A 20,025-nucleotide genomic window follows, 5' to 3' on the forward strand; every position below is an offset into this window, starting at 1 on the left:
ATTGAGGCAGTGGGTATCCCTCCAAGGACAACATTCAAGAAATAACAGAAGATTTTGGAGGATTGAGGCTGTAGGCTATTTTTACATGGAGGCAGTTGGAGGATTTGGCAGGATTGAGGTCTACATGTAGCAAAAATGCCTACATGTACATGTAGTTAAAAATGTAGGGTTACAATTGAAAGAAAAAAGAGACCAAAATATGAAAGCTGTGAATTTAAAAATTCCATTCCTTTACCTGATGTCCATATGCAAATTTATGTAAATGATTTCATGGAGAGTTGCTTCTTTTTTAGCTCACAATTCTTTTGTGCATCACAAGAACAGCTTTACAAGACCACACAAACTGTACCATATGCACCATATTTGGCAGGTAAACTATATAAATCTCTCTACTTTTCATGTAAATTCTGCAAGAAAATCAGTGCCAAACTGCCCAAACAGATGTGAAGACCGAAAAATATTCACTTACTTGCATATTTGTTGCCGGTGGCAATTTCCGTGGCAAGAACAACCTGCAAAAAGAAAAGAAGACAAAGCGAATAAACCGCCATGATTGGGAACCTTTCTGGGATGCCACGAACAATTAGTGAAGTGTGCACTTTGGTGCTCGACCCACTAATGGTCGGCGGACGAAACGGACAAGAAAAAGAAAAAGAAAGGAGACAAAACTCTCAGATTTACTTCGTCAGTGCTCGATCACTGTTTTATCAGCATACGATTGCGGTGTGCTCGGCCAAAGTGCAATGCCTTACGGGTAGGACTCTCTGTGGGAATTTACAGACAATTATGCTGAGACATTTCATTCCGGGAAGAGTATCAGACGATCTTCTTTTTTTGTTTTTTTGGAATTCCGTTGTTGGTGCGCAAGGTGGCAAGGATCTGTGACAAGATTCTTCCGGGCTCTTGAATTACAAGAGCTTGTCAGATACCTGAGACTATTTGTTAAAAAAAAAAGTAAGGAGGCACTTTATTCCTGGGTTTTTGCATATTCAACAAGTCGACAAAAGCACACTCATAACCATTTATCATGTTTACGATGTACATTTTCAACGGAGCTATGAAGCTATCAAAAGAACCGTGCACGGCTTTTCAAAGAAAATCAGGAAGTTTAAAGATTTTCGATTGCCACAGGGGGTTTGGAGGGATTTTGCAAGATTGACGAAGGTAGAGCCCAGCCATTATGAATTTCAAAGTTCTCTGCAAATAACAAGGATTTGGGGGGAAAGTCGTCATTTTTTTTTTCAATCCTAAATCCCTGAGGTTTTTGCAACCTTACCAGTTGTTTGCAAAACCTCAGGGACTTAGGATTGAAAAAAAATGACGACTAAAACAGTCCCATCAATAATACATGTATTTACAAGTATAAACCTGTTTTCCACTTGTAAATGCAATGTTATTGCTCCCGGTAAGGTTGAACTCTGTTTTCATCGATGTGAACTGTGAACATGCACATGTGTATACATGTGTATTCATTCCTCAATTGAATATTAAAAAAAAAAGAGCAATTTTTTTTTTTGAAAATAAAAAGTAATGGTAATATAATGCCATATCTAAAGCACACCCAACCTTAAGAACAAAATTGTCTGCATAGCAAGCATTGTGCAATCAGCTTGTTTACTCCGCAGCAGAGTAATTCCATACTGGAGCGTTATCATAATATTACTTTTCAATTATTTATCTCTATTCAGTGGAAGGTTGCCAAGGCCAACAAGACAGCTGGCAGACAAACATGTACATGTACAAGTACAAAACATGTATCGTACAAGTACAAAACATGTATCATGTACATGTACATGTACATGTATCATTCATGTGCATTGCCATGTACATGTACCGGTACCATAGTACATTTTTAATATTGTACATGTACACTGTACATGAATGGATTATTTAAAGAGGTTGTGGAATGCTGAAAGTCGTTTTGTTTTTCATATTTTTTTTATTGTAGAGTAGACTCATATATCATAATGACAAAGTCCAATTCTTTTGTAATGTGCGTTTATATGTTTATGAAACTGAAATTCATCGAGTAATTAGTTGGTCGGCGAGTGCATAATTGAAATCAACAGTCGTCGGGTTCTTCGTAAAATGAGAAAAATCGTGACGTAATAAACAGGACTCGTTCATACTATGCTGCATCGGGAGTCCTGTTTATTACGTCACGATTTATTATGTTTGGTTTGCTGCCCCCAACGACGACTTTTACACAAATTGCAGGTTCGGGTCGAAACAGGACATGAAAACCAGCTCTCAAAGGTACCTTTTGTACTCATTTCATGACAGACACAATAGTCATTACATGTATAAAGTCCTCATTTGATTTGATGCTGTACATGTACACTGTGTACATTTTAGATTGCACCAATACCTGTATCAAGAAACATCCAAAATATTGGGGGCAGCATCCCGTATAATGTCCACGCAATTTTCCTGCGTAAAACACAGAACGTGAAGTCCCATCCTTCATGCACCCGTATCTGTAGCTTTTCAGATTGTTCAAGGGACTCGCAAAACATCATATTGTTTTTTTGTTTTTCTGGTCCCTGGCTGTTCAATGATGCCTAATTGATCGCCCGCAGCCGGGTTTTCCACTCAGATGCCCAGTCAACAAGCCGGCAATCGCTGATTATCAAAAGAGATCACTGTGATCTAAATTATCAGCGATGTACATGTACATGTAGGTATGCGATTTATTTTCTTTAGGTAACAGGGAAACCTTTGTCACGTACAGATTACAATTGTTTTTCTGGTCCCTGGCTGTTCAATGATGCCTAATTGATCGCCCGCGGCCGGGTTTTCCACTCAGATGCCCAGTCAACAAGCCGGCAATCGCTGATTATCAAAAAGAGATCACTGTGATTTAAATGATCAACGATGTAGGTATGCGATTTAGTTTCTTTTGGTAACAGGGAAACCTTTGTCACGTACAGATTACAATTAGTGACAGAAACTTGTTTTGCCGCACAAGTTTCCAGGACTGTTGAAAATGACAGCTGAAAATCCAAGAGCGAAGTAACCAATATAAACAAAATGGAAAGCCTATGAAAAATATTTTTGACTCCCCCCACCTACCACACTAAATGAAGATAAATTGTACATACCGTACATGTTTTATACCGGTACATATTGTATGAGACTTGTAATTGATCACTGCTATATTAATTGCAAGACTGAGAAATGCTGCGATGAGATTTGCCACAAAAAGGCATCGCAACATGCAAATGAAAGTAAGATTTGAAGTGCAATTCTGTGTTTCTGTTTCCAAGTGAAGGCATCTCAGCCTCTTGTTCCCAACATTTCCGATCTTTCTTGTGCATAGCCAGCGACAGATCACTTGCAAACAATGTCAACATAATTTGTGAATTTGTGAAAGCGGAAACAACACACAGCTTTCCAACAAATAGTAGAGAGGCACAAAAGTTGTTGAACAGCATCCACTTTATCGGTGCACAGAATTAACTTGATCAAGGTGCATGGCACTATGTATGCAGAGTTGCTCTAACTGAAAATCCAGCATAAGATGTAACATGTAACAAATAACGGTCCTCACCTCAGAGTACGAGCCCTCTCCTAGAATCTTGCCAAACTTGAAATCCTGCCGCTGTTTCTTCTTTGGCGCGGCGGCCGGCTGCGGGGACTGGTTCATGTCTTTTTTGGCAAGGGCCGACGTCCCGGCGGACGCTGACGGTCGATTCTGCAAGTACTCGGAGCTCGTGGAGGGCAGGGACGACGAAGTCGGTGCGGAGGAGGGAGAGGACGAAGGTGACGGGGAACCACGCTGGCAACTGGTGCCCGCCGAGACGGTCCGGCTGGCCTGTGGCTTGATGCACTGTGCCTGCGAGCGCCCATTGGTCGCCGTCTTGTCACGTGACTGGCTCTCGCTGCTTCTCATTGGTTGTCTGGCCTGCTCCTTAGACTGTAGAAAAAAACAAGCGAGATATTTGCTTACGAAGAACGAACGGCAGCGATAAAAAAACACTGGGAGGATACAATAAAATTAATATTCCCCAGGCAAGCAATCCGTGCAAAAAAATAGCGCAAAACGACAAAAACAAGAAAAAGTTCAAAAACACGTGTGGAAATGTCAATTACACAATTGCGGAGCCCCAATGCCAACCGAGTGCACAAATATTTATTTCTGAGATTCTAAATTTATCATCGTCTGAAAAATAATAAGCCTTTCAAATTCCACTGAGCAGAGTTGTGAATTGCAGATTAAGATGGTATGCTGTGTAGACAGGCGGTAATTGCGTTGATTGCTTTCACCTTGAAAACACGTCTACAACTGGAAACACTTACGGTAATTACAATCTGTGTCATTAAACTGACAGAACATGTCTGTCAATTAATGAATATGCTGTACAAAACATTTACTGTAACTGTAGCCCCATGTGTGTTCGCGTACATGTACTGTACACATGTATACATGTACATATGTAACTTGTGAATTATCCTGTTTGCCTGTTCAAATTTGCTTCTTTTAAGAATTCACGGAAAAACAAAAATATATTTGTTCACAAGTACCATTACTGTACCGGTACTGTACCGAAAATTGACAGAGACAGATGGTTCAAAATACAGAGAAGTGGCTGTTCAAGGAATTGTTGTTTATTTCTGACTTGACATGTACATGTACAGTGTGTATGTACATTGTACATGTATATTGTATACATGTACATGTTGTATACCACAGTACAAACACATATTTAATGTCAAAAGTATAATTGTTTTTCTTCAATTTTTTTGAGAATGGCAGAAACCTGTAATTTCAGGAAGAATACGCCACATTTTAACTGACTGTAAGTTAACCCTAATCACCCATTGAGTCTGTTTGTTTGGTGCAGATCCGGATCGCAATCGGTGATCCGACGCGTCGATAGCTGCTCCAGATCACGTTTTAACACATCCTGCTCGCGAGGTGGGCTCGCAAGACGTCGCGAACCGCGACTGGGTCACGAAGAAAAAAGGACGTTTTTTCAGTACATGTACATTTGAAGCATTTATGAGCTTGTGTGACAATATTCTTCAAAATTCTTTTAGAGTGTAAATTTGCGATTAAAAAAAAAATACGATCGATCTACTTTTTCTAGAAATTATAGACAGATTATCATAAAAATAGCCCTTCTGCCAACAAAATCTGAAGCAGATGACATTCGCGTGCGCCCTAAAGGATTTGACGCGTGAGAGCGGTCCTGTTGTTTTCGCACGGCGCTGGATCACATGATCTCGTTCAGGATCTAGAACGAAACAAACAGGCCCTTGGCCTCAATGATTTCCAGTTGTACTCGTACTCGGCCAAATGTTTTCCAGTGCTTCGTGCATGAATTTAATAAGTGGGGGAGTTGTTTACATACATTGAGCTAATTATTAACAACCTGTTCTCCTGGCACAAACTGATGAAAAACTTCCTTTTATTTTGCTGCCCACAAAAGGGGAAGGATCCACTAAATCATCTACTAATTGAGACAGAGACTCCAAAAAATAATAAAATAATAACCCGCACATTGTTGTTTTTTCCATTCTTTTGTCTCAGGTGACTAGCCAGACTTATGCGGGGAAAGAATTCATTAGTGCCGGAGAAAAACAATACGTGGAAGTCATCTATCAGGGCTTGATTAAAAACAGGACAACCGAAAAACAAAAGTTTCTTTTTTATATTATAAGTTAATTGGATGTTTGTACGGAATGTCTTTCAATTGGCCTTCCACATGCATGCATCAAGAAAGCTTAAATTCACAAATTGAGGTATAATTTTTCATTCTGTAACACGAAACCATTTTCAATAGTAATGGCAAGTAATTGCGAATCAATTTGGGACCGAGCACAAACAGTAGATCATGACACTTTTTAACGACGTTTACGAGCCCAAAGCTCCTTTTGAAATTCTGGCAGGAGTTTCTAGTCGCAGTCGGACGGTCGGTCAGTCTGTCGGTCCCCGGAAATTTGTCAAAAACAACCCTCTACATTGCAAGTTTCCCATAAAGTATAACTACCAAATTTTAATTTTCAAAAAAAAGGCAAACAGAAAAGTAATTACTGTATGTAACAATTGTAAAGTTTAAATGAAAATTGTGTAAATGGAGGCAAAATATGTGCAGTAATGTTATAGTCACGTGGTACACGTGTTTGTAACGGTAGCACGCTATACATAGCGTATACAGCGCTATATATACATGTACATGTAGCACGCTATATTTTATGGGAAACGTAGGAGGCTTACAATGTACATTGGTAAATTTTGGGGGACACACTGGTGCAGCGTGATTTTCCCGTGGGACTGTGGCCCAGGCTTGTACGCACAATCTCCTGTCAGCGTTACGCAAGATTTTTATGCAAGATGGCCAGAGCTTATTGTGCACGCACACTTGTTTCTTTCTCTCGCGATGGTCCACAGGCTACGCAAGTTTATAACCCTGACAGCAGGTTTTCTGTACAGTGATTAACTCTTCAACGATGCTTCAACTTGCTTGCAAAAACAGCCCCTTTCCTGAAAACAGGCAGCTTCGAACGAACGGAACGAATGAACGCATATAATAGTCCCTCTGGGGTTGTCAAGAACTGACAATGTTATATTCCCTCTTAGGAATTCATCACTTCGGGGCCACTTCAGGATAGCATTGGCAAAAAAATATCCTTGATTGAGGGGAAAATCCATCACTCACTGCGAGAAAAAGTGCCTCCGATAAAACATGTGAACGAACATGATGGAGGGCTGTGAAAAACACCTCATCGTGGTTACTGGAGATGGGGGAGGTTTTTTTTTCTTCTTCTTCTTCTTCTTCATCTCATTGTGTTTTTCTCACCAGGTGTATTTGGAATCAAGGAAATAGGTCGTTAGCTATTTTGCTTGGGCTTAATTGAAACAAATTTGTTACTTCTCTATAATTTGATCTTGTTTTTCAGTCGGTGGTCAGTCTGTGGCTGGTACCAAGTGACACTGGCCTTGGACTGGGGGAAAGGGGGCAAGGGTGCTACCCCATATGGCAAAACAAATTTGGGGCACAATAGGACAAACAACTTAAATCATTACAGTCCCAACACATGTGAAAAACAGCAGTGGCTGTGATAATGCACATGTACCGGTGGGTGTACAGTACAGGTACATAAATACATGGAAATGTACATGTACTAGCACGTTTGTTTATGGTGTAAATCGAGGATTTTCTTTGTTTGTACTCTTAACTTTTTCGCAACAGCTCTCATTGGTTTTGTACACGTTTTCTTATCGAGGTCGTCCTCGATTTGGTTCCTGTCCTCGATTCAACGATGATGTTGCATGTGTACGTGTGTGTCCTCGATTTACACCAACGCATTGTAACTATGTGTTCAGTACACACATATGTACCTGTCTGTAAGCTGTATGATGTACGTGCACTGAGTGCAGAAATATTACTTAAATCAGCTATTGGTATTCCTAAATTGAGCTCTACCTTTTAAATACATTTAACTGGCTTTTTATTATTTTTTTCCACGGTTCTGCAGTGACATATTGTACAGTACATGTACATGAATATTCATTGTTGTTGACTTGAATCGCTGACTCATGTACTTGATTCTGACTAGAGTTGATATTTTTTGACTTGAGACTTGACTTGACTTGAAAAAAAAAAATGACTTGCAATTTTTGTTGATCTAAACAAATTTGACTTGCTGACATTAGCACTTTTCCTAAACACAAACTTGCCATGCTTGCGGGTGTAAAATGCAAATTAAAAGGTGTTTGAGATAGCAAATTTGAAAATTGTAAAATATTTATTTATTAAATTCTCCCTACATGCCCTACATGATGCATCCTTACATGTAATTACCCCCATCGCCCACATGTATGTAGGCTGGTTCCCTTAATATCCAGCAAACTTGGACAAACAACTATTAATTAATGGCACAGGCCCTGGGTGTGCCATGTGCAATGCTAATTGCACTGCAAATTGTTACATTGTTATTCACAAATGATCATTATGTCAGCGTCCGATGTTGCACAAAAGGCTGTTTTGACGAAATCACAGACTCAGTCACAGACACAACGAATGCAAAACCTGTACATTAAATCCATAATTGCCTGAACTGACGTTGCGACATTTTTACAGGATAAACAAGGTGGGCCCGGCTCAGAAACCTGCCAATTACATTTGTTTATCCGGACACGCTACCTGCAGTCATCCTGCAGAACTGGCACGTACCGTAATATTACGCCACGCCGTACACAACGTGGCCTGATGTGCAGTTAACCAGCCTGACAATTTAATCACTCCATTTTTTTACCCTGGCAGATTGGACCGCAATTAGATTTTGTTCTTGTTGTGACGCCCCCGTTTATTCTTCCAGCTAAAGACGAAAATCGGCTGCAATTATTGAATTTACAGTATGATCCTGAAGAGACAAGCATGTAGGCCAACTGTCATGTAAACAACCAGAAAGTCCTTTCAAATTCACACGAGGCCAAAAAAAATCCAATAACCATTAGAGATTTGCTCCGTGATCAATGGAGGTTAAGAAATCAGAAAGCATGCCGGTATTGATAATCTTGATACAAAAATGACGTGATAAAAAATAACGAAAATCTGGAGTATGTATTGTAATCGGTGACAACGCCTTTAATTCTCGGGGGGGGGGGGGGGAACGACTCTGTTCAATCTACTTCAATGTAATTTGTTACTAAAAATGAAAGCTTTTTAAATTACAAGCTTTTTTCAACATCTCCAACTACATGTACATGTACATGTAGTGAAAACAACCCCATACACACGTAGAAAAATAAAATGTCCTTGAATTCATCAGTTTACAAAATTTGCTGCTCCACAGCTGAAGATATTACGGGCATGTAGTTGGCGCAAGGCTCCCTGTGTTTAACTAGTCTGGGGAATTCAAGTTTAAATCTTCAAATTTAATAACAAAAACCTGGGTACTAGACATTGCAGAAATTTAATACAGGTACACGTACAGACAAAGATGTTTGTACAATAACAATGTACATTTGCAATTACTTTTCCCCACACATGTTACCAATAAATTGTATTTCAAGGTTAAACATCTGTTGAAAGAAAATTACACCATTGAACCAACAAACAAAACAAGTGCATGCCTTCCACATACATGTACATACATAAAGAATCACAACTGACATTGAAGGGCAGAAATGTATCACACACAAAAAACAGTATGAAGGGTATTGAAATATTTTTCAAACAAATGTTGTAGACAAAAGAATGTTAGAATGCCATACTGTACATAGCTGTGTGTACCTGAACATACACACAAACATGTACTGTGAAGCGAAGGGGAAAAATTGACATGTTTTGTAAAATTTTACATGGTTCATGAAAATAAATCTTCACCAGATTCAGTTCATTGTGATTTAAATTATTATTAAGTTTAGGACTATGTATCAATTAAAATTATATTACTAGTTTCTAAAAAAAAATGGAGAAACAGTTCAATAAACTGGCTGCATCCTCAAGAGAATCCAAGCTGAATTTATGGTACAATTATGCACAAAGACAAGCAAACAAAACACCCACATCTACCTTCTTTGTTTTACTAGTCCACCTCCTAAACGCCACCGCCAGCATCCTAGCAAACCTCAAGACAGCAAGCCGGCTCTTCTTGTTATCGTTGCCTCTGCCACTCAGTCCCTTGTTGTTTACCGGCCCAAGCTCCGAGTGACCACACAAACAGCTGGCTGGGACCAGCTGGGCACCGGGGCTAAGCAGGGCGCCGGTCGGCTCAGCGGTTCTCCGCAGGCTGTCAGCGGAGCTCATGGAGCCATAAATTACGCCAAAAGAACAAAATTTAACTAGGCCTCTGAATTCTTGCAGGATTTACCCCTCAAAAAAACAAAAAAACAAAGCCGTTGGATTTTCAATTCGAGCAACTTTCAAAATCAAGTCCAGTTGATCAGTCAATATTACACTGAGCGTGTACAGTACACCATCTCCAGCAGACGTTGGAACAGCAGGTTATGAAGAGGATGTCAGAGGCTTGTTTACTGCAAATCCTGCTGCAATCTTACCGGGAAGGATCCATTATTCCTGAGGGGGAGGGGCAGCGTGACATGCGGCAAAGCCTCACGTGGGTGACTGTTTTCACAACAGTTTTTGTTTCTGGAATCAATGGAAAATCTGCTAGGACTAGACCTAAATGTATAACTAAGGGTTGCACATCCATGGTGCAAAAAAACAAAAGGGTCCACACATGTAGACACACATTTGGAAATGGCTGTACATGCAAGGGTCCTAGTATAGTGATAACGAATAATGGACAGTGTTCACTGCATAATCTCCCTATGACCACTTTCATAACAGTAGCTTGTCTTACTGAGGGCAAGGTTGCTTCATATTGCAAGATGTCTTACATATATTGTATGCAATTAAAAATATGGTTTTGCGCAGTGCATGCTTAGATAACGGGTATCGGTTTAGAATGGAAATCGAGCTTGGGGTCAACATTTTTTGGGTTAAGTTTTATTTTTCCATGATGTACAAAAATGTATGACTTTCATAACATTTTGCACAAAAGAAGTATTTCTCAACATTGTCTTTGCAGGAAGTTTCTTTTTTTATTTAAAAAGATTCCTAACCACGGTCTGTGTAAACAGTGTCCCTTAATTGTTTGAAATATTAATTAGTGTGGAAAACAATTTGCCAATGATGCCAGGTGATATGCAAGTTACATGTACCGTATGGTACATACATGAATGAGGCCACTTCAGAACATCGATCATGGTTACAATAACCTTTTAAAAGGTTAGGCCTAACAGTAATAAAGCCTTACTGGCAAAATAAGATGGAACTGGGCATAGGCAAAAAAGCAAATGGGGGAACATTTTTCTTCTGATTTTTCGATTGATCGATATTTGTAATCTTTGATCTACATGTAGGCATAAAGATACATGTAGGCCTATGTCTACAACACATATTTTAGAAAATAGTGTAAAAAAAAAACGTGGATAAGGCCAAAAAAAAAAAGTCTCCGGTTTCTGGTATGGAGCTTGTCCAAAAAGTGGTGCGGCGACGCGGCTTTTTTTTTTTTTTTACACGACTTTTTTGCTTCAAATGTCGCCTGATGACTGCAAATGGTGCCCGACTAAACTTAGTGAAAATATATGGGAGTCCAGAGAGGCCACATAAAGCTTATTCTCGATCATAACCCCATCTAAAAACATGTTGAAATTGCGCAGCAGCAGAATTCCAGTCAAACCAGTGAGTTTGGCGGTTTTGATACATCATCTTTCATTGAAAAAAAAACTTTTTCATTTTGCCGACGCGCATGGCTACGGCGACGCGCGTGCATACCAGAAACCGGAGACTTTTTTTTTTTGGCCTAAAGGTGATTTTTTTCAGAAAAACACTGGGCATCTTTCATTTTTCACAAATTACAAATCTCAAACTTTGAAAGCCTATTTCTCAGTATTTTTTACTCGTGTGGCATGTCGACAACCATGATCTTTTAGCATATCAACAACTTGTCAATAGAACATCTGATTGAAATGCAACAAACAGTATTGTAAGGTGAATTTCACTTTCTCTCCTAATACCACAAAGCCTCATTTCGACCTCTGCCCAGTTCTGTCTCATTTCACCAGAAGTCGCCTGTTATTTGTGAAGAACTGTAATGTCAGCATGTATGGTACACTACCGATTTGCACACACTTAGTGATAAATGAATTAAAGCTGTCACTGTGTTAGAATTTTAACAAACGAGAGTGCATACATTGTACATAGCCAAAACTGTTGTAATTTTTTAATATTCAATTACAATATTCCACAAATTGCAAACTGTACAAATTTTGTGTATCAATTGAAATGTGCGAGAATGTAATACAATAATTTGGGAGTCTTGTGGGAGTGTCGCAAAACACACTTGTTTTTCTACTGTCTTCTGAATGACCAGTGAGTCAGCACCACTTAACCGATCCCAGGAAAACCCACAACTCAGTCGAGTCATCGCAACAGGCAGTTCAGGAACTACCAAAATGTACAACGGCTCAAATTTTTGGTAAACATACACCATGTACATGTACGTGTACCGGAACGTGCAACGTACATGTACAATAACATGTGCATATAGGGTACACTATACATACCGTACATGTAAAAATGTACATAAACCATACTAGGCTAGTAGCTAATAAAAGCTAATAATAAAATTTACTAAGACATGAGATAATTCTTCTAAAAAAAATTAAACCTAAAAAAAAATGTAACATTGATATTTATAAAAATTAATGTGTGTAAGTGTTTGATTATAAATTGTAAATAAGATGTGTTTATTATAAGATGGAATTTTGCGCCGGGGTGATATAAATCAAATTAGGTTTTGCCCTTCATGTGTTTACCTAACAAAAATAACATGTGTTTACCTAACACAAACAAAAACACTGTCTTTATATGGCTAATTAGGAGGGACGGGCAACAAATTGTACGTTAAACAATTTACCAAAACAAACCCCCAAAATATGTATCTCCATTGACGTGTTTTCAAAATTCCAAATAACAAGCATCCCCAAAAATAGGCTAAGCAATAATTGCTACCCTGAGCCAACAACAATGAGTGAGAAGTCATCCACGAAGAAGTAAACAACTGCCGGCGGGCCAGCCTCTCCTGAATGTCGCAATCTGCCCCGATGATAAGCGTGAAAAACAAATCTTGTTGACGAAAAAACCCAGGCCACCTGAAAACAACAAAAATTCCTCCGACATGGAGAAGGGCTAGGTAACCCAGTACTACGGACGAGACGTCAACAACAGCAGCCCAGCGACACTAGAAGCCTGACGCAGCAGATGCTGTTACACTGGAAACGTGGTACATAACAAAGGTCATCTACATCTAAGAATGAAGCTGTGTCGCACAGGACACTTTGTCGAACGTCATACGATAGCCTCGGGTAAAAAAGAGAAAAAAAATTGACCCTTTTTTAAAAAGAAGGACACAGGATATGAATTCTAAGTGGTTTTTTTTTGACAGTGTGTGTGCTGCTTTTGTGTCCAATTTTAACTCACCGAACAATTCAGTTTTGATTTACAATGTATGAACCTGAACTAAGTCGTACATGATGCATATGTGCATTCATGTATATTCCCATAAGAAATGTGTTTATATGTACGGCACAGACATATTCACACAACAGTGCAAATTTATTTTTGGCAGGCAGGACTGATACGTGACACTATAAGCAGGGATTACAAGAATTAAAATGTCGCCCACTCAAACTTGGGTGTATTTTATAATCACGCAGACAATAAATATGTAACTTTAATAGCCTGGTAATTCACACGATGTGAATACCAACATGTAGGTCAAGCCAAGGAAAAAGTTGTTTTTGTATAATTGGGCCCTTAACCTACAAGTTTTTTTTATTCCGAATTTATCACTTAACATTTGGCATATTTATGGAGAACACAGGTCTCTAAAGATTAAATTAGGTTTTGCCCTTCACCAACGTTTAAACACTGTATACTCAGTGTGTTACCTCCCGAGTGAAAGTTGGAAAAAATCACTCGGGTGGGACTCGAACCCACGACCTCCTGCTTTCTCTAAAGATTGTTTGAAATTCCCTTTTCTTTTGAAATAATGTACATGTAGGCCGAAAAACAAAATTACAATATGATGGACTGCGGCAATCACCATGGGGAAAAAAAACAGTTAAAAGGCACTTTGTGGGTGCAGGATATGCTTTGTTTTACAACAGTATGGTTTTTAGAGGAAAACAGAAAACTGAAGTATTTTCAAATACAAAACTCTTTACAATTTTCAACTATTCAATGATCCAATATATTGTGACGGAATAGGAATTAAGTCACCAACTGTATGTTTTAAATACACTAGCACACTGTGAGTCACCCACACTTTGCATATAAGGAATCCTTGTTTCTGATTGGTCAATTGAGTTTATGCACTGTTGTATGGCAAAGAGAAGTTGTGCACTAGCTTATGGGGCTCACAGTCTATAAAAGGAGCTGCAGGGCTAGGATTTAGTCAGTTGATTGCTTGATTCTCTGATGATTAGACTAATTGCTCAGGCTCTTGATTATGCGGAATGACATGACGGATGATGATGATTAAAGGCATGACCATTGTACTTCATTACTGTTTCTGTTCACCAATTACTAGTCTGTCTTAGGGTATAGGGTCTACTTAGGACTAAGTCAAGGGCAAAGTCCCAAGGGATACAAGTTGGTCTACCCCCATTCTGACTCCGCCGACTCCGCCCACATTCCGACTCCGCTTATTCCGCCCCATTCCTACTCCACCCACATTCCGACTCCGCCTATTCCACCCCATCCCTACTCCACTTCCATTCCCCTGCTCCATTGCCCTGACTACCAGTCTACTGGCTGATCCGATCAGCCGAGAAGCGGGGATAGCCTGGTGCTGTGGCCCACCACTGCAGGGATAGGACACCATCGGGACGGCACGCTACCAACCAAACCAGCCTGACGCAGGAGAGCTGGCACCACACGTCACATTGGTGGCAGCGGTGGGATCCACCAGGAGAGAAACTTCAGTGGAATTCAGCAGCTGAAGGAAGAAGACAACGGAATGGAACAAAGAGAGCAAGCAGTGCTTACACCGGGGAGGCACCGAGTGGAAGAAGTCGACTCGGGAGTGGAGTTCCGGTATCAAGGCAGTGACTTATTTCCAGCGGCTGTGGGAAGTGCGGCGACGAGCGGAGCAAGCAGCATCCTTCAACCGGCCCAGGAAGCATCGCAGCTCCAGTTCTCTCCAATGACATCCACCGTGAACCCAGGGCTGTTTCTAGGGAGATCGACACCATGGACAACAGTTGGAGAAGAGTGGGCAAGGCAACCGATGGCGAGCATCAACCCTGCACATCTTGAGGGGTCTCAACAGAGAACTCCACAACGTGGATGGATGGGCGAGCTGGGGGAACCAGCCGGAGGATTGCCAATGTTGAACCCACTGAGCACCTCTACTCCAGTGAGCAACTTACAGATATCAGGAGCCAGAGTAGAGCAAGCACCAAGGCTACCAGTGACGATCGGGAAGATCGAAAACTGGTGCCCGGGCGGAGCGGGAGCAAGGGAATATTCCACCAGAAGTGTGAATATTGGAACTTCCGCACCACCAGGAATCACTTCCGTCAGTGGAGCATGGCAAGCACCACCAGGGTTCGGCCCTTACGTGCCACTAGTCTTCAGCACTATGACGGCAGGACTGCGGACATCCCCAGGGTATGCAGCAGCAGCAAGGCAGTCTACAAGCGGAGCAAGCATAAGCACCGCTTCTGCTCAAGGGAGACCGTTCGAGGTGCCCGGAGCGGGAGCCGGAAGCGAGTACCGGCCGGTTTCAAGTGAACGGTCAAGCACGTGGGGTCCAGTTTTTGCTACCAAGATGGAGTCGAGTCAACCACAGCTACCACCGAAGGTTTCCTCACCGATGAAGGTGGAGGGACTGGAGCAAGGGTTGGCGGGAGTGACAATTGGGAGCAAGAAACCAGAGGGGCCCACGGAGGAACCAGAGAAAAAGACAGGTGCAGGGGATGAGAAGATCCACCGAGCACAACGGAAGCCGAGTTTTGTTCCAGACAGGTTTTCAGGGGATATTCCCTGGAGGGATTACAAGGCTCACTTTGAGTCTTGCGCAACGATCAACGCGTGGACCTCTGCAGAGAAAGCATTTTTCCTGGCAGCAAGCCTGAAGGGGCAGGCCCAGCAAGTGCTTGGAGACGGGGTCCAGGGTGAGACACTGAGCTACAACGACCTTACTACAAGGTTGGAAAGACGATTTGGTCCCGGGGAGCAGGCAGAGAGATTCCTGTCGGAACTGAGGAGTAGGACAAGGGGGGTCAACGAAGGTCTACAAGCACTCGGTCACAGCGTCCGACGGCTGACGGAATTGGCATACCCTGAGCTCCCCAGAGATTCACGGGAAAGACTCGCCCGAGGGCATTTCATGGATGCCATCCCAGATGCAGAAGTGCGTGCGGGAATCTTCAGAGCACACCCTAAGTCCTTGGATGAGGCGATACGGGCGGCTCTGGAGACAGAATCATTCATCAACTCCGAGAGACAGAGGCAGGGGGGCCAAGGTGGTCGCCAACCTCCAAAGCCGCATCGGTACGTCGAGACGGTCTCTCGAGAGGAGTTCAACCGGCATACACAGGGCATGTTGGAACAACTCAATGCATTGGAGGCAATGATAGCTGGCCTAGCAGAGGCAATGCACAGCAAGACCGCAGCTCCGAGGAGTAACGAAGGAGGAGTAAACGATGCTGGGATTCGGAGAGATGGAGGAGGAAGACAACCATGGGACATCGAAACCTGTCACAATTGCGGGGGCTTGGGACATTTCAAAAGAAATTGTCCAACTCCTACGAGCCGAGGATGGGCTACTGGAAACCCCAAGGGACTAACACAGCTAGTCGTGGGGAAGCCGTCTCTACCAGAGCAGAGCCACGACACGGCGACGGCAAAGGTTACTCTCAAGGAGTCCATTGGAGAAAATGAAAGAGGGGCATGGACGTTGACAAGAACTCCACGGTGGACACTGCAGGAATTGAGGGACGCACAGCTGGCGGATTCTTCAATTGGGCCGATGATGCGGGCGATGGAAAATGGTGAGGAGCCAGTATGGGAAGCCATGTCGGAGGAATCGGCAGCTATGAAGACATACTGGGCTCAGAGGCAGCTACGGATCCGGAATGGTGTGTTGTCACGTCAATGGAAGTTGGAGAATGGAAAACGCGGCAGATGGCAGATGGTCCTACCGCCCACATTGCAAGAGAAAGTTCTCAAGGAACTACACAACAGTAAAGTGTCACGTCACCCCGGCGTCTACAAATCACTGCAGATAGTGCGCCGACGCTACTACTGGTCGGGCATGACGAAGGATGTACGGACAACAGCAACGAGTTGTGAGAGCTGTGGCCATGCGAAGTTCCATGGAAGAAAGGCTCATGGACTACTCAAGCAACATGTGGCAAAAGCGCCAAGCATGGTGAGAGAGAACATCATGGTGAGGCCACGTGTGTGGAAAGTGAGGTGCTCCAACAGCATTCCAGTGGCATTCCAAGGGAAGGTTCAACAACATTCCACTGGGGGAAAGTCAGCAACATTCCAGCCACATTCCGCCAAGACTTCGGCATCCCTCCACCGATATTCCGATGTTCCACCGAGACATTCCACAGGAATTCAAACAGTATTCCACCAGGGCATTCCACCGAGATTCCAGGTACGAGGGGAGATGCCAGAAGACAAGCTCAAGGTGGGAGCCGACAAGGGAAAAGACAGGCAACGAGACCCCCGAGACCCGTCCCGGCAAGAAGTGCACCGCTGCCCAGAGCCAGGGTGTGGAATGACCACGACCAAAAGATCTAACCTGGTCAGACACCTGAGAGAGTGCCACAGGGAACAGGCCCAATTTCGCTGTGGTGGATGCGACGAACGGTTCTCTAGAAGGGACTCCCGGGATCGGCACGAGAAAAAAACCCACCGGGGTGGGAGCACAATGGCCAAGACCAGCCAAAAGTCCAGTAGACCGTCCACATCACGCCTGTAATTGAGCTGCAAGCCGCTCGGCTCCTCCTCAGAGGCAAGCTGCTCCGACGTCAACCTCCGAAAGTGGAAGAAGTACTTCCACGAAAAGGGGGGAAGTTCCACAAAGTGCTACGCCAGGAGGACCAGTCCAGTGTCCAGGTAACCAGGGACAGCTACACACCTCAGAGGGTGAAGAGGACATCAACAGGGAATACGGCAACACAATCTGTTGGAACGATGTAGCCTGCCATCAGGAAAGGATGACAAGAACTTCCACCTAAACTCCTAAATCTCTATAAAAATAACATTGAGGAATGTTTTCTGAAGAAATTAAAGTTTATACGATTTTGTTCAGATCTGAGATATTTGTAAGTCAGGTTTTAAAGCTAAGTTTTGAACCACCAAGTTGTTGTTTTTCAAAGTAATGTTTCCGAGAAGTATTGGTATGTGCTTAAGATTTACCAAACGTAATTTTCATGTAAAATATTTTCGTCTTAGTTATTTCATCTGAGTTGTTTTATTAAAAGCTCTTGTAGTTTTCAGGGACTGAAAACTTTGGGAGGGGGGCTATGTGACGGAATAGGAATTAAGTCACCAACTGTATGTTTTAAATACACTAGCACACTGTGAGTCACCCACACTTTGCATATAAGGAATCCTTGTTTCTGATTGGTCAATTGAGTTTATGCACTGTTGTATGGCAAAGAGAAGTTGTGCACTAGCTTATGGGGCTCACAGTCTATAAAAGGAGCTGCAGGGCTAGGATTTAGTCAGTTGATTGCTTGATTCTCTGATGATTAGACTAATTGCTCAGGCTCTTGATTATGCGGAATGACATGACGGATGATGATGATTAAAGGCATGACCATTGTACTTCATTACTGTTTCTGTTCACCAATTACTAGTCTGTCTTAGGGTATAGGGTCTACTTAGGACTAAGTCAAGGGCAAAGTCCCAAGGGATACAAGTTGGTCTACCCCCATTCTGACTCCGCCGACTCCGCCCACATTCCGACTCCGCTTATTCCGCCCCATTCCTACTCCACCCACATTCCGACTCCGCCTATTCCACCCCATCCCTACTCCACTTCCATTCCCCTGCTCCATTGCCCTGACTACCAGTCTACTGGCTGATCCGATCAGCCGAGAAGCGGGGATAGCCTGGTGCTGTGGCCCACCACTGCAGGGATAGGACACCATCGGGACGGCACGCTACCAACCAAACCAGCCTGACGCAGGAGAGCTGGCACCACACGTCACAATATATTCAATTTTTTTTTAATAGTTCTGCAGGAATCTCTGCGGGTTTTCTGTGTTGCTTTGACTGAAACCCTAACCCTCCTCAATCCCCAAAAATCCTCTAGGCGTTTTTTGGGGGGGATTTTGGAGGATTGAGGATGAATGACACAAAAGTGTCGGTTCATTTTGGAGGACGCATTTTGTCGAGTTCACAGGCTGTACCCAGCAATGTTTATGTTCAGTCAATTGACTTAATTGTGCTCGATATCATCCGCACTGCTTCTGAACGTAATCGGCACTGCCTCAACCCATTAACACTGATTTTTGGAGGATTTTGAAGGATTGAGACAATGGTCACCCCTCCACTGAACAATTCAAGAAATAATGGATGGTTTTGGAGGATTGAGGCTGCATCCAATTTTTACAAGGTGGCAATTGGAGGATTTTGCAGGATTTTAACAGATGAATAAAAAGAAGCTTTAAGGCATAAGGTATATTCACAGTGAAGCTGCAAAGTACAATCATGGAGCTATAGCTCCATGGTACAACTACCAATCAAAACCACTCCCCAAACACTCCCTTCTAAAGCCATGACAACTTTCTTCCTTGTTTATTTTCACACTGCCTAAGTAGCATCACACGAGGGCTCCCTTTCCCATCAACAGTTGACCAACATATAGTAGGCCTACATGTACAATGTACATGCACATCAGATGTGGTACAGTACATGTACATGTACATGTAGTTATCCTGACCCGTCCTCTAGTTCACCCAAGTCACTGGGAGGCCTCCAGATCTGGTCTAGACTTCCCAAGAATGCCACACATGTAAACAAAACCTACAATATAAATACCGAGGCCAATTTCAGGACACTGCTAACTGCTAAGCGTACAACTTTCTGCTTACACAGCCTCCATCTACATGTATAGTATCAATGTCTATTTCATGGAGACCTTAAGCAATAAGACAGCAAAAGGCACGCTTAACCCCAGAGGCAAAATTTGCTTAAACTCATCAGTGACGCAACTATTAGAAATCTCCATGGGCGCACAACCGTTAGCACATCCACACCATAAAATAGTGCCACGTGTACATGTAAAGGTAAGCACAATTTTCTGCAATACACACGAACCAACAACTTTTCTGTTTACTGTTAAATAAGCAGCGCCATAAAATTGGGCCCAGCTGACTGAAAAACAGTGCAAGAGAAACCAGTTTTTCCACATAAATAACAATTGATGATTGATAAAGATAACCATGGGTTGCTTTTCTGTAAACCCAGGAAGGTTTAT

The 20,025-nt window shown here is 42.4% G+C and overlaps 1 protein-coding gene across 2 annotated transcripts in view; it reads right to left on the reverse strand.

Moving 5' to 3' along the window:
• The window catches only part of LOC119734963 (3-phosphoinositide-dependent protein kinase 1-like), a 39,859-nt gene that overhangs the window by 16,640 nt on the left and 3,194 nt on the right, over positions 1 to 20,025 (reverse strand). Inside the window, exons 1-3 of one of the 2 annotated variants that reach the window (XM_038208622.1) lie at positions 9,525 to 10,120; positions 3,551 to 3,916; positions 470 to 512 (exon numbers count right to left, since the gene is read on the reverse strand). In XM_038208622.1, the coding sequence (XP_038064550.1) occupies positions 470 to 512; positions 3,551 to 3,916; positions 9,525 to 9,758 (643 nt within the window). In that variant the 5' untranslated portion in view covers positions 9,759 to 10,120. Of the gene's footprint in view, positions 1 to 469; positions 513 to 3,550; positions 3,917 to 9,524; positions 10,121 to 20,025 lie in introns of those variants that run through there. The other variant, XM_038208623.1, reaches the window with a different exon arrangement.

Source organism: Patiria miniata, unplaced genomic scaffold (genome assembly GCF_015706575.1).
Source record: "Patiria miniata isolate m_02_andy unplaced genomic scaffold, ASM1570657v1 HiC_scaffold_28, whole genome shotgun sequence".
In the NCBI taxonomy this organism is placed as follows: Eukaryota; Metazoa; Echinodermata; class Asteroidea; order Valvatida; family Asterinidae; genus Patiria; species Patiria miniata.